Here is a 15,420-nt window from a genome sequence, read left to right as displayed (position 1 = left end):
TTACTGAGACAAAAGCTCACCAAGATTATTGAGGAATTCACCATTTTCATCATTGGCTAAAGTGTCTGCATAACCCTCTGAGTCATTGAATATGTTACCCTTTATATTGTAAAGTAATCCCAATATCTCATGTCCCTTCCAATCATTTGGGTCACACTTGATACGTCCTTTGGCAATTTTCACCAGTTTCCAAGCACTTCTAGTTCCCTCCTTGGTATTTGGACCCATTGTCAAACAGGTTTTGTAGTGCTCAATAGCTGAATCCTCACATCTATTACAGTACTGCTGGAACTGAGCATAGTTTAAATGCACTACCTGCAGATGTTCATTCTTCTCTGTAGCTGTCTTAAATGTTAAATCAAACAGCTCCTCAGCCTTTTGCAGATATCTTTTCTCTCCATACTGAAGTGCAAGCTCACTCATAGCAATAATAAAAGACGCTTTCTGGGAAGTTGCCATTTCTAGATGATAAATGCTTTTATCGCGGGCCTTATCTATCTCAATTTTGTTCCGATTTTCTCGTGTTAAATTTATTTTCTTGGTCTTATAGCACATTGCTAATTGATGATGGATGAAGCATGAATTTGGTGATATTTCAGATGCTTTATTAAGCATTTCAATGGCACTGTCTACAGATCCTTGATCCCTGAAGAAAATTCCAACATATCTCATGACGTGTGGATGTTCTGGAGACCCATTCAAGGCTGTCTCAACCAACTTCTCAGACTCATTCTTCAGCATCTTGGAACATAACATTAGTTTGAGCCCAAGAAGAACTCTCAGAACATCATCATCTGGGTTTATCTCAATTGCCCGTCTAAGCTGCTTGATTGCAGGTGAATCCACAGTGCCATCTTCAGTCCGATACAGAGTTATGGCATAACCAGCGTTCCACTCGCTATTTTCTGGATCCAGTTCTACAGCCTTCTGAAAAACTTCTGCGGCCTTTGCATAATATTTGCGAGAGAATTTAAGATAGGCCCATCCCTTCTCCCCAAGCACCTCTGGAATAGATGAAGACTCAGTTGGATATGTTTCAGTTATCTTCTGAAGCTTCATCAGGTAACTTTCACACTTTGTGTAGTTCTTCATGTGGTAGTTTATCCAGGCTAAATTTCCATAGGTGACAATAAGAGTCTTCTCACAATTCTCGCTGAGGTTTTCTTTAATGAGTGTCTCAGATCTTAGTAGGTGTTCAAGTGCTTCATCTTCAAGGCCAAGAAGGAATTTGACATATCCCAAAGAGCATTGTGCTCGTGCAGCCCCTTCCTCCCTCCCTAGATCCAGCTCATCTTGTTCCTTTAGTCTGCTGAGCAGGTTAGGTAAGTCTACGTCATCTTTTTTAATGTCCCAAGTGAAGTGACACTCCAGCTGATCCAGTTTCATTTGTAAACTGTCCTGAATTGAACTGACAAGATTAAATTAATTAGCTAAATGTAAAAAAAAAAAAAAAAAAAAAAAACATAATATGACATTATATTGCTAGTTATAAGAATGCCTTCATGGTTTGCTTCAGATATATTATTAGATAAATTATTATTATTATCAATGTTATTATTGTTGTTTACTATATAGATTAATCATATTTATAAATTTACCACAATCTTTCATGGTAAAGTTGTTAAATATGAAATAGCCGTAGGCAATTCAAATTGGAAAAAATGAACAAAGCAAATCTATATACTTTTTCCTACGAAGCCTCTGGTATAATTGAGTTTGAAATCTGTAGTTCAGAATAAGTTTAGATTTTTGTACAGCTTTTAACAAAACACATTGTTCCAAAGCAGCATTACAGAATTAGTTTCATAAATATAATATGAGCATAATATAATCAATTAAACACTGCCACTTTACAAACTTGACGACCGAGAATATAGCTTATGTGTTTGAACTGCAAGTCGCCATTAGTTGGTTTCAAACTCCTTTGCTATAGCTTGTCATTGAATTCTAAAAAAGGACACATTTTTAGATCTAAATTTAGAAAAAACAACACTCACCTCATCTCGGACATCTCTTTTCTTTTACCTTGGGGGGGGGGAAATGATATGCAAAGTGATTTTCACAAGCGCAGTACTTTCAGTTTTTATTCTCCGTCTCCAGTTCTCACTCACTGTTGTTATTGTTCGCCGTTGTCAGTGAAACCAAAAGAACAACCTGAGCAATGACCCAGAATGTGAAGGCAATCAAGCAGAATATTATAGGCTACTCCAAAAAACCCTGAATAATTATAATAATTTCTTGTTTAATCAAGTTGTGTTATATAGTTAGTAATAATGTTAGTAATGTGTATATAATTGTATAGAAATTCTTGTTCCTTTTATTGACATGCTCAAAAGAACATTCTCATCTACACTTAAAAAAAAAGAAGTAAAAAACACATATTAAGATTTTTGTATGTATTTTTTATATCTCTCAAATTTCATAGTAATGTGTATGCGTTCACTGTCCTCTATATAATTACAAATGCAAGTCATAACTGAAGCTCCAGTTGTTATTTCAGTCAGTACAGTGCTGATCCCTGGTTATTACACGGCTCTTTGGAATGCTTGATTCTGTTTGGTCAGTTGAGACATTTGCAGGTTCGTTCTTTTCAAATAATCACCGCTCCAAAGTAATAACGCATAGCCGGTACTACTTGTATGTTTAAAATCCCTCCGTGCCAACAAAGATTACCGTTTGGCGCCATCTTGTGACAAACACTGGACAACCACAATTAACAATGGAAAATTTCGACATTAATCTATTTAAATTGTCTTACTAACGTACATAGTTTGAATGTTAGTCACGTGGTACTATATCGTTTCGGGGAAGGATAAAAATGTAAATTTAAAACAAATATGCCAATAAAAGGTTTCAAATTCATATTCATGTCCAGTTTTTTTCCTTATGTGGCAAGTAGCCGTGTAATAAGCGGGATAATGTACAGGCAGCCTGTAGTTATCGCGAAATAAGCCCCTTCAATGTGATACAAGACCCTCCTGATCACACTGTCGGGGCTTATTTCTGCGATAACTACCGGCTGCCTGTACATTATCCCTCACATAATCTGGACAGTTGGAAATCAGATATACAGTATATGTGTACATGTCATGGTCTAACAACAAGGTATGTATTTTGTTATGATCATGAGTTTGCAACAACTAAGCAGTTCTTCAACGATTCTTCAGATAACAACTAGTTTCTCGAGTTTACAAAACCCTCAAGATACAGGCTTATATTAATTTGTAAGCATGCTACTAATCAAATCAACCAGCAGATACTCATAAATAATTAGGCTACACTCTTAAAAATAAAGGTGCTTTAAAAGGTTCTTCACAGCGATGCCATAGAAGAACCATTTTGGTTCCACAAAGAACCCCTCAGTCAAAGGTTCTTTAAAGAACCATTTCTTTCCTTTTATAATCTGAAGAACCTTCTTTCGCCACAAAGTAACTTTTGTGAGACAGAAAGGTTCTTCAGATGTTAAAGTTTCTTATTAAAGCTTCTAAAAAGTACAAATTACTGCAATATCATCTACAGTATATGAACCACTGGTAAAAAGCCATAGCGCTGCTTTAAGCCACTGTAATCAGCAACTTTTAAATAATATCGCAGTAGTAGGACAAAATATCTAACAATATAACAATATCAGATATGATAGACACATACATTTCTCCGTATCTTCAGCTCCTTTAAATCTCATGCTTTCAAAAACATTTTTTGAATATAAAAGTTTAAATATTCAGCATATATTATACAATAAAGATACAACAATAACAAACTACTCAATATATCTCAATATATAATGATATACCTACAAACAATCTCACATACAAATACTTGTACACAACATCTACTTCTGCAATTTTAAGCAACATTAGTTGCTTAGTAAAAAAAAAAAAACACAACACAAGATTTACTTTCATGAGGTCTAGTGTTAACTGCAACCAAAGTTTATTTGTTAAAGTGTTACAAGTTTAAAGTTATAAAAAGTAAATCTCACATGCTAACACAAATTATATTTGTACTTAAACATTCAAAAGTGTTCCCTATACAATGACACATTACGAAACTGATCACCACTCAACACCATATGCATTAAAATTACATTCAAATGAAACAGAATAATGTCATTAAGAAGCAACTTGTTAAAAGGTAAGGAAACTGATATCCCAGTACAGAAAAATTATGAGTAAAATATACATCAGAAGATGTAACACTTGACATACAAATGAAGTACATCTGCAAAATCAATATACTGTAAATCAAACAAACCACATCTGGAAAATTAATTGAATTAAATGAAATACAACTGCAAAATCAATTTGAATCAACAAGGCTGCATTAGTTTTTTTTATATATATATATATATATATAGTTTTTTTTTTTTTATAGTTTTGTTTTTTATGAAAATAAATATTTTCTAGACCCCCAATCACCTTAATTTCATTTTAGTTAAAAGGAGAAGCTACTTTTTTTATTCGGCACAGTAGTATTAATAGATTTTAATACATTCTACTATTTTGAAAGACTGTATCACACCAGGTATTTATTTTATATTTACAGTATTTGTTTATTTATTTTGCCTTGCAGCACAATACATTGTAATTAAGACAACTGACATCAAACACATCTTTAAGGTCAAAATGAACATTTCTTTCACATTAAGCCTTGTTTACTATCCACACAAAAATTGTTTTTGAACATCATCCCACAGAATTTGTGAATCAAAATATAGGCCTAATTCTAGAGCTACATCAAAACTGATTTTGAGAATGCCACACTAAAAGATCTTGAGCATGCACTCTGGAAGTGAGTGTGAGAAGGAGAGCAAACTAGCAAGAAAAGGAAGGATGTGGGACTGTACAGAAAGGCCCTATATTTACATAGTTTGGGCATGTTTTATGCAAATTACTAACTTGGCATAACCCAGATTCATCAGCATTAGAACAAGGGTAACAAACTTATGTGCATGTTTTCTGTACACATAAATACACAAGTAAGGCCCATTGTGTTTTTTGTTTGTTTTTTACTGCTAATTATACATCCTTGTAACGTTTATATTTTGCAATTAATCTCACAAAGATTACTGAGGGATTCATCATCCTCTTCATTGCCTGAAGTGGCTGCATAGCTCTTGGTGTCCCCAAACATTTCCCCTTTCATTTGGTAAATTAATCCCAGTATTTCATTGGCCTTCCAATCATCTGGGTCATCGTTCAAATATCTCTGGGCAATGTTCTTCAGTTTCGTTGCGCTTCTCTCACCCTCACTAGTATGTGGACTCACTTTCAAACACTCTGTGTAGTGGATGATTGCTAAGTCCTCACGCCTGTTACAATACTGCTGGAACTCAGCATAGTAATAATGTACTACATGCACACTATCATTTTTCTCTCTAGCTGTTTTAAATGTTCTGTCAAACAGTTTCTCTGCCTTGGGCAGATCACGTTTCTCTCCATATTGAAGTGCAAGCTCACTCATGGCAAAGACAAAGGAATCTTTTATAGAAGTTGCCTTTTCTAAATAGTAAATGCACTGATTTCGTGCATTATTTACCTCAGGCCAATTTCCTTTCCGTTTTTCTTTCAGTAAATTTATTTTCTTGGTCTTGTAGCACATTGCCAACTGATGATGTATGAAACCTGACTTTGGCGACTTTTCAACTGCTTTCTTCAGCAGTTCAATTGACCTGTCTACAAATCCTTGATTCCTGAAGTATTTCCCAACATATCTTATAACATGTGGATGTTCTGGAGAGCCATTCAGAGCTGTCTCTATCATTTTCTCAGACTCATTCATCAACTTTTTGGAACAGAACAAAAGTTTAACTCCTAGAAGAACTCTAGTGGCATCATCATCTGGATCAATCTCAATGGCCCGTTCCAGCTGTTTGATTGCAGGTGAATCTACAGTGCACAATGTACCAGTTTCAGTGCGAAACAGAGCTTTTGCACAACCAGCGTTCCACTCGCTATTTTCTGGATCCAGTTCCACAGCCTTCTGAAAAACCTCTACAGCTTTGTCATAATATTTGCGAGAGAATTTAAGATAGGCCCATCCCTTTTCACCAAGCACCTCTGAGTCTAAAACAGTCGAAGGCTCAATTGAAAATCTTTCATGTATCTTCTGAAGCTTCATCAGGTAACTTTCACACTCTGTGTAGTTCTTCATATGGTAGTTTATCCAGGCAAAATTTCCATAGGTGACAATGAGATTCTTGTCACAGTTGACACCAAGCTTTTCTTTAATGAGAGTCTCAGATTTCAACAGGTCAGTAAGGGCCTCTTCTTTGCGCCCAAGCAGAAATTTCACATATCCTAAAGAGCAGTGAGTTCGTGCAACTCCCTGCTCCCCCCCTAGACCCATCTTGGCCTGCTCCTCAAGCCTATTGAGGATATCGTTCAGGCCTAGATCCTCTTTTTTAATGTCCCAAGTGAAGTGACACTCCAGCTGATCCAGTTTCGATTGTAAACTGTCCTGGATTGAACTAACAAGAAAACAAAAAGATTTAGTTAAAATAATAAAAAATAACTGATTTTTACTCACTTAACTATTTAGTTTTAAATAATAAATGTGACCATGGACAACAAAAACAGTCCTAAGTAGAATGGGTATATTTGTAGCAATAGCCAAAAATACATTGTATGGGTGAAAATTATTTTATTAAGTAAGGATCGTGTTTCATGAAGATATTTTGTAATTTTTTTACCGTAAATAAATCAAAACTTAATTATTGATTTAGTAATATGCATTGCCAAGAACTTAATTTAAATAGTTAGAGCAAATATTGTTGTATCCTAACAAATCATGCATTATTGGAAATCTTATTTATTCAGCATTCAGATGATTCAGGTTAAATGATTCATTTTTTTAAAAATTACCCTTATGACTGGTTTTGTGGTCCAAGATCACAAATAACAAAAATACTGTATATTAAATATTGTTTATTAAAGAATAATGACAACACCAGCACATACAAAAACATCTTAAAACAGCTTTCCACAGTAATTAATTACATACACACACATATATAAAATTATACATTATATGACTCAAAGTGCTTTAGAGTCTCTCAAGTATAGGTCTCTGCAGGAAAACAATGGGAGTAAGTGTGTGCATGTGAAATCATCCAGTATTTATCACATTTCATGAACTGGATGTGACTGATAAGAGATTGCATTTATTGCTGATGAAACTTGTGCAGCAGCTCAGTCATACTGACCAGTGTGTTTGAAACAACTGCATTCATGCATTTAACAAGTACACTCATGTTTCCTAATCTGGCCAAGGCCAGTTGCTACATCTGAAGTAAAACACGCACCCTTCATTACCATATGAACAAAGGAATGAGGAAATAAATAAGTGTGAAAATACTGTTGATATAAATATATGTGGAAAATATTTGTGTAGCCTACTTGTTTATTATTTTGGCAGCTTTGTCATTTCTCATTTTTTCAAGTCTCTAAATTAATAAACTATAAACTACTACACATTTTATATATTAAATTATAGAAATGTTAGTTGTCAAATTTATTCTGAACCACAATCATTACAATTAATTTCTCAATGAAAACATTAATATATATCCGTGCAAAATGCAATTATTATTATTATTATTATTATTAGCTCTTCGCTACAACAGGAAATGTGCTTCTTATTTCTTACCAAATTACTCTTTTTATGGCAACTGAGACTGAAGTAGCCTGTAATCTGAACAGTTACTTTGGTGACAAATTTAACTTTAAACTCGACAGCGAGCCGATTAGCTGCTTTTCTATTCAGACATTACCATTCGTCAGGTCTTTCCGGACAGATTTTAAAACTTCCTTTGTTATCATTGCCGTTTCATTTAGTTTCAAATAACCAAGACAGACATAACTTTAGCTCAGATTTAGAAACGGCACTCACCTCATCTCTGACATCCTTTCACTTGTAGCTTGTGGAGAAGTATACGGGACAGCGATGTTTTACTAGCTTAGCAGTGTAGTACTTTCAGTTCCCGAAAGATGCGTCATGCCCGTTCAGCTTCATGCCAGTTTCTGTTTCCGAGATGATGCACAAAAGGCGATAGCCTATAGCGTCCGGAAACATTCGGCTTTCTAGGAGCTTAATTCTCATGACATCCTAAAAAATTGCAGACATAATAAATTGTACGTTGCTTGTGCAACTTAGTTTATTTACTCCACTTGAGTGAATTTCTAAAAAAAAAAAAAAAAAAAAAACTGTATTCTACTCACCCAAAAAAGTCTCATGACAACATTACAACAACCCAGGCCATCTCACCAAGCACTTAGTAATGAAGAACATGTGGCTACAAAAAGTGCACATCTATTTGTCCTGCCTTTGGGCCTAATCACAGTTGTGCTCAAGTCTGGCCAAATTACCATTTTATTTTTGTCTTACTTTTTTATATTCCATTGAGATGTTTGTTTTCAGCTGCATTAAATAAGATATTTAAAGAGACAGTTCACCCAAAAATGAAAATGCTGTCACCATGTACTCACTATCAAGCTGTTCCAAACCTCTGACTCTCCATTTACACTATCAACTATTTTGATAACATGGTAGGACCCTTATATCAGGGTTCAGACAGCTCTTGGATTTCATCAAAAATATCTTAATTTGTGTTCCAAAAACGAACGAAGGTTTGGAATGACATGAGAGTGAGTAATTAGAGCTGAAGAAGAGCTGTAAATCTTGCCATCACGATGCTAATATACATAAAGATTGTTAGAACGAACAATGGTAAATGAAATAGAATTATAGGACCATAGCTGCAGAAATTTTACCACAAGGAAAATGAACATGTTGCTTGTCTCTATAGGAAAAAAAAACCTTTAATGCAGTGCAGACTTGTGCCAGAATGAAAGATGATCCATTCATTCCACACCTCAAAATGTAATCAAATACACACTTGTGTTACGCTCTAAAGCTGGCAAATTAAATATTAAGGATATTAAGGACAAACGTCGTTGGATTGTATTGATGTCTAATAATTGATGTGGCTGGATGAATAATATAAAGGTAAATGTTTTATTTTTCCTGTGTTTTATATTTCTTATATATTTGTCTTTCATGGAGGAAATTTCATTTGTTTGCTCCAAGGAGTTCTCATGTAGGCCTATGGAAGAAAACATTACCACATTACCTGTACAAACAACTGCTTGAGAAAAAAAAAAACAGACAATCAAGCATCATATACATTATGAGTTTTATTTAAACTTTTAAGCTCTTAGTGTAAAGTGCCTGTTGGATAATTACATGTAGTAATACTGGAGTATATTTTTAGCCAACTAGATGTTAGGCCTATATTAGTTTAATCTTAGAACATAAACATAAAGATACAATATATTATATATTTTCTGATAATTTATTCTGACTTAATCTCCATTATACAGAATAAATAGCCATAAAATGTCAGTACATTAAGCACAATCAAATTCATATTACATAATGTAGATGTACATAGCATAGGCGCATTATAGGTAATGACTTCACTTCAAGGACAGTCTGAGTGCACTAAGGTTACTGAGGAACTCATCATTGTCTTCGTAACTCAGAGCTTTCTCATAGCATTCAATGGCTTGAAGTGTCTCCCCTTTTACCTTATGAAGGAACCCTAGTATCCCATAAGCCTCTCCTTCAAGCAAGTTTCTCTGAATCCGTTTGTCGGCGATCTTCTTTAAATTGTAGGCACTTCTCCTCCCTTCGACTGAATCCGGGCTCATCTTCAGACATTCCATGAAGTGTTTGATAGCTAACGGCTCACATCTGTGGCAGTGCAGCTGGAATTCAGCATAATAAAAATTGACCACATGTAGATTGTCGTTTTTCTCTTCGGCTGTTTTGAAAGTGACCTGAAACAGCTCCTCAGCCCGCGATATGTCCTGGTTCTCTCCGTACAGCAACGCTAGATCACTCATTGCAGAAATAAAGAAGGACGACAGGCTGGTGGCCTTCTCTAAATGATAAATGCATTGATCGCGAATCTGTTGAACTCTTGACTCTTTGGCATGGTGATTTCGCTCCTGCAGCAGTTGGATTTTCTTCAGTTTATAGCAAAGAGCTAACTGATGATGTATGAAACTTGAATTGGGTGAGTGTTCAAGAGCTCGCTTCAAAAGAGCAACTGACCTGTCCACACTTCCTTGATTCCTGAAGAATTTTCCAACATATCGTATAACATGTGGGTGATCTGGAGATCTTTCTAAAGCCTTCTCTACCAAGCTTTCAGCCTCTCTGTACCTCTTGTAAACAATCAGTCGCATGCTTAAGAGGACTTTGAGAACATCATCATCTGGATTTGTGTCAATGGCCCGTCTTAGTTGTTTTATTGTAAGTGAATCCTCCAAACTACAACTCTCAAATTCGGTGCGGTACAGTGCAATGGCATAACCAGCATTCCATTCCCCTTCCTCTGGTTCCTTTTCTAAAGCCTTCCTGAAACATTCTTTGGCTCCTTCATAATATTTGCGTGAGAATTTAAGAAAAGTCCATCCTTTCTCACCAAGCACCTCTGGAACAGATGAAAACTCAGTTGGAAAGGTTTCATTTATCTTCTGAAGCTTTTTTAGGTAACTTTCACATTCTGTGTAGTTCTTTATGTGGTAGTTTAACCAGGCAAGGTTTCCATAAGTGACAATGAGAGTCTTGTGAAATTCATCCCCGTGGCAATCCATGTGTAGCTTCACGGATGTCATGAGGTTGTTATGTGCCTCCTCGTGAAACTCCAGAAGGAACTGGATATATGCCAAAGCACTGTAAGTTCGGGCCAGTCCGTCTTTCTTTATGGGGTCCAGTTTAATCTGCTCTTGCAGCCTATTGACAACATCATTTAGATCTATATCATCTTTCAGCAGAGCCCAGGTGAAATGGCATTCCTGCTGGTGAAGTTTTGTTCTCAGAGTTCTGTCAGGATCCATACCTAGAAAAAAATGAAAGAATAAGTCATTCTCATATATATCTATGCGAAATATGCAAAAACTGTCTAATACATTATTAATATAGATTTTAAGTGATATTTACATACATATATTTAGTTACTCTAATTATTTTTGGCCATTTTTATTAATATAATCTATGTTTTATTTAAATGTATTTATTCTGGCTAAAATATATTTTAAAAAGTACATTTATTCAAAATTTAATTATAAAATGGAAATGTATTTTCTTGCCTCTTGTACTACATTTTATATTAAATATGATATCTATCAGATTATTGTAACATATGTAGCTTTACTAAAACCACTGTAGACCAACTGAAAAAACCTGTGTAACTGTAAGCATGCGCTCACCTTATCTGGACGTCTGTACAATAAAGGTTTCAGAAGCAAAATGTTTCAGATGAGGAAGGTTGTGCAGGCTTTATTGACGTCTCCTAGAGATGGGAGTGTCAAAATCAGAATAGAAACTAAAACCTTGGCTGAAGAGAGAGGGAAAGAGAGATAGCAAAAGACAGAGAGTTAATGGCTGCCTCAAATGAAGTGTAATATTTGGTAGTTAAATGAAGGCTGTCTAAACCATTGCCAGCTATCTGAAGTCTGGTTGTCATGCTTCTTTTGCATATTTATTGATTAATTGATTGATTGTCTTTTACTGTCACTTTCAGCTAAGAGACAATGACAAAATAAAAAAGTAAAATGTCCATACAAATCTTTTTTTTATATTGTATATATGTATAACAGTAACATGTATATATATATATATATATATATACACACACACACACACACACACACACACACACACACACACACATTCAAGAACACTAAAGTCAAAATCACCATCACTTACACCCACAATGTTTCTCAATTTCAAATATTATTATTAAAAACTATTATTATTTATATAAACATTATTTATTGAACAGTAATATTTAATAAACAATAATAGCCCTCATAAATGTATAAGACGTTTGTACAACAGGAAATAAACACAAGCAAGCAATTCAATCAAAAGTAAAACATCAGAGCTCTGATACAGCCACTGAGAATATATAAATGTACTTTTATGCATTTTATTTATGCTTTTTTGTACTATTCTACAGTAGCTTATACACTACTTTGAGTACTCCAAATATTATTAGCTCTTATTATGAAATGTCTTCTTAATTTGTTCCTTTGGATAAAAATGTCTGATAAATGAATTAATGCAAACAAATAAGGATTTTGATAAATGCATGTACAAGAAATTAGTTACAATTTTAGTCCTTTAGCAAAGCTTTCTGACAGCTCATCAGTATGTGAGCAGTGCTGATGGGCTCTCTGCAGATACTCATTTGCTTGTGTCTCCTGATTGTCTTCAGAAGATATAAAAGCCAGAATCTCGAATGCCTCTCTGACTTTCTGCTTGGTGTTAAGATTCCTCTCTGCGATTAGTTTGAGCTTCTTGCCAGCTTGTTTCCTTTTGTAGCTGTTGATAGGAATCATGTATGCTGACTTGAACTGACCAGCTGCTTCATCTTCATCCTTTTTCTTGTAGAGCAGGAATAAACCATAGGATGTGTAGCAGTGCTGCTTCTCAGACTCACTGAGACCCCTGTCATCTATTAGGCTGGTGAAGATCTTCTCTGCCTGTTCAAGTTGCCTGTTCTCCCCATAGGCCTCTGCTAAATTCACTAAGGCATAAGTATTGTTAGGCTTTATCTCTACAGCCTTTGAGAAGTGCTGGATACATTCAGCCACCTTAGCATATTTCTGAGCAGCAGGAACACGTCTTCCGGGCCTCCTCTCCTCCAACATCTGAATAAGGAGCTGTTTATGGCAAAGGCCGATTTGATGGTGCAGGAAGGAGGAGTTTGGGGCCTGATCCACTGCCCTGGTGAGGACAGACAGCGATTCTTCAATGGAGCCCTCTGCCCTGAAATATTTAGCCACATATCTGGTTACTTGTGGGATGTCAGGAGTCAATCTGAGGGCCTCTTTTATAAGGTTCTGGGCTTCTTTTCTACTTGACCTCTGGAGTTTCAGAGCCAAAAGTACCATGATCTCAGTGTTTGTAGGCTCCAGGCTAAGAGCCTTTCTAAGCTGTTCAGTGACTGTTTCATGTTTGTCTGCTTTGTTAATGTTATTTATTCTGTAAAGCACTATTGCATAGCCTACATTAAACAACATGTTGTCTGGTTCTGCCTCAAGAGCCTTAGAGAAACTCTCTTTTGCTTGCTCATAGAATGTTCCTCCAAGTTTCAGAAAGCTCCAGGCTTTCTCACCATGTACTACTGGCAAGCTGCAGGAATAATCTGATGAACCTGGTATGTCCTTGCATATGCTTTTCACCTTGTTCAAGTAATCTTCCACATCATTTAGCCTGTGCAATAGATAGTGTATCCATGCAAAGCTGGAGAATGTCACAAGGAACTCAGCTTTCTTTCGCTGGTCTTCTTTTAATGCCAATTCAGCCTTTTGAAGGTAGTTCAGGGAATTCTCAGTTTTACCCTCCAAGTGGCTGATAAAAGCCAGCAGGTTGAAATATGTGGCACAATTCTTTTGTGGATAAAATCTGATCCTATCATGGAGTCTGTCAGGTAAACTGTTAAAATCCCTTATGTCTGATTTTTCCACTCCCCATGTAAATAGACATTCCAGCTGACTGAGCTTAGCTTCCATGTCTTTGTTGCTGGAGACATGAGGAAAAGAAATTATATGTTTTGTGTAACACACCCCTGAGAATTTGCAAGTTATGATCAACACTTTATTTTTATAAATAACCACAGCACTGCACATTATTTTGTGAAACAAATTTAGATTAAAAGATTAGTTAGCCTACCAATGTTCTGAAAAAATATGACTGCTACGAGATATAGGCCTACATCAACTGAAGAACATGCAAATGACTTTCTGCTACGCATTGGGCTATTAAATTACACGTTTGGTTGATAAATGTGTTAGTTACAGTAGGTTTTATTCACTCCTACCTCATTTTATGTTTCTCAGGAACCGTTCTTCTCTTCGGTTTACGTGTTGAAAGATTCGATGTCACGAAAACGAAACTAAAAAGGCAAAGGGAAAGGTTTCGCTTTCGTGATAAGCTGTGAAAGGAGACGTGTTGATCTAAATTCAAATTACTTTTTATTTTTATTCGTCATAAACCTTTGATAACTCTTGTAACATTATACTTATAAAAAGAAACGTGAAATGCAATCTTAAAGGAAGGTTTTTAAAAAAAAAAACAAAGTTATAGTTCCCTTTATTCAGTGCGGTTGTAAACCACTCGGAGAATGAGCTCGATTGTAAATGAATAACCTAACGTTATTAGCTGTTTGTTCGCTAGCAGTAATAAAGTAAATAAAAATTAACAGAAAGACTAGTGAAACTGTTTTAGAGATGTATTACAATAACCTAACGTTAATAATGTGTGGCGAAGTTTAGCTACTGAAATCACCATCTACCACTACTAAAGGTTTAAATTGTTGGCGTTATTATTTAGGCTACATCTAAAAGAGGGTTCCACACCTATTCTGTCTACAGCTTGTTTGGTCGCACAAGTGATTGTCACATTTACATATAAAACTACATTTTTAATGTTGTTTTAATTGTGTTTATACTTATGTTTAGACATTGGATCTTCAGTGAAGGAAAAAATACAACAGTGGAATTCCTGCCAATTAATTGAAACATTTCAATGTAAGTAAACTATTTAAATTAGTGATCCATATACACTACCAGTCAAAAGTTTTGGACAGTAAGATTTTTAATGTTTTATAAAGAATTATTTTTTGCTCACCAAGCCTGCATTTATTTGATCCAAAATACAGCAAAAGCAGTAATATTGTGAAATATTATTACTATTTAAAATAACTGCTTTCTATTTAAATACAATTTAGCATGTAATTTCCTGTGATTTCAAAGCTGAATTTTCAGCATTACTCTAGATTTCAGTGTCACATGATCCTTCAGAAATCATTCTAATATTCTGATTTGCTGCTCAAAAACTCTCCTAGGTTACTAATGTAACTCTAGTTCCCCTAGGGAACGAGAGCTGCGTCCGAAAATGCTATGGGAACGTCTTCAGCAAGACACGCTCTGAAACACGTGTGTAATCCAACCAACAGGAAAGAGGAACGTCACCAGCGGTGACATCAGACCAGGAAGCTTATAAAAGCACATGGGCACAAGCGATCGGCAGCTTCTGATTGGCTAAAGCAGTACGACGCAGGGCGCAGGAAGTATGGCTTCAAGAGCTCTCATTCCCTAGGGGAACTAGGGTTACATTAGTAACCTAGGAGAGTTCCCCAGCGGGAACTCAAGCTGCGTCCGAAAACACTATGGGAACGGAATACCCATGCCACCAGACTTGCAAGCCCCTGCTTAGTGTGTCTGCAGCACAGCTAGAGCGAGAGGACGGCGGAGCCTGGGGTGGCCCGGATGTCGAGGCCATAGTATCTTACGAAAGTAAGAGACGTGGACCAGCCCGCAGCATTGCAAATGTCAGACAGGGAAA

The 15,420-nt window shown here is 35.8% G+C and overlaps 4 protein-coding genes across 4 annotated transcripts; all 4 read right to left on the bottom strand.

Moving 5' to 3' along the window:
- Positions 1 to 2,011, bottom strand: LOC141297429 (interferon-induced protein with tetratricopeptide repeats 5-like). Its single transcript, XM_073827866.1, has 2 exons — positions 1,998 to 2,011; positions 1 to 1,408 (listed from the first exon to the last, which is right to left on the bottom strand). Exons 1-2 carry the CDS (start codon positions 2,009 to 2,011, stop codon positions 1 to 3), a joined length of 1,422 nt encoding a protein of 473 aa, XP_073683967.1.
- Positions 2,012 to 3,916: 1,905 nt separating this feature from the next.
- ifit11 (interferon-induced protein with tetratricopeptide repeats 11) lies at positions 3,917 to 8,002 on the bottom strand. Its single transcript, XM_073828696.1, has 2 exons — positions 7,891 to 8,002; positions 3,917 to 6,469 (listed from the first exon to the last, which is right to left on the bottom strand). The coding sequence occupies exons 1-2, from the start codon at positions 7,902 to 7,904 to the stop codon at positions 5,038 to 5,040; spliced, it is 1,446 nt and encodes a 481-aa protein (XP_073684797.1). The 5' UTR covers positions 7,905 to 8,002; the 3' UTR covers positions 3,917 to 5,037.
- A 1,221-nt stretch (positions 8,003 to 9,223) lies between these two features.
- Positions 9,224 to 11,406, bottom strand: ifit10 (interferon-induced protein with tetratricopeptide repeats 10). The gene is made up of 2 exons (XM_073828456.1): positions 11,277 to 11,406; positions 9,224 to 10,906 (listed from the first exon to the last, which is right to left on the bottom strand). Exon 2 carries the CDS (start codon positions 10,902 to 10,904, stop codon positions 9,477 to 9,479), a length of 1,428 nt encoding a protein of 475 aa, XP_073684557.1. The 5' UTR covers positions 10,905 to 10,906; positions 11,277 to 11,406; the 3' UTR covers positions 9,224 to 9,476.
- Positions 11,407 to 12,169: 763 nt separating this feature from the next.
- On the bottom strand, positions 12,170 to 13,587 carry LOC141297971 (interferon-induced protein with tetratricopeptide repeats 5-like). Its single transcript, XM_073828457.1, has one exon. It carries the CDS (start codon positions 13,584 to 13,586, stop codon positions 12,177 to 12,179), a length of 1,410 nt encoding a protein of 469 aa, XP_073684558.1. The 5' UTR covers position 13,587; the 3' UTR covers positions 12,170 to 12,176.
- Positions 13,588 to 15,420: the final 1,833 nt, after the last annotated feature.

This window comes from Garra rufa, chromosome 22, assembly GCF_049309525.1.
Source record: "Garra rufa chromosome 22, GarRuf1.0, whole genome shotgun sequence".
In the NCBI taxonomy this organism is placed as follows: Eukaryota; Metazoa; Chordata; class Actinopteri; order Cypriniformes; family Cyprinidae; genus Garra; species Garra rufa.
The sequence above is the reverse complement of the archived record's forward strand: the minus strand, read 5'-3'. Positions and strand labels throughout refer to the sequence as shown.

Coding starts and splice junctions, on each gene's coding strand:
- ifit10 (XM_073828456.1), bottom strand. CDS start 10,904: ATGGATCCTGACAGAACTCTGAGAACAAAACTTCACCAGCAGGAATGC.
- LOC141297971 (XM_073828457.1), bottom strand. CDS start 13,586: ATGGAAGCTAAGCTCAGTCAGCTGGAATGTCTATTTACATGGGGAGTG.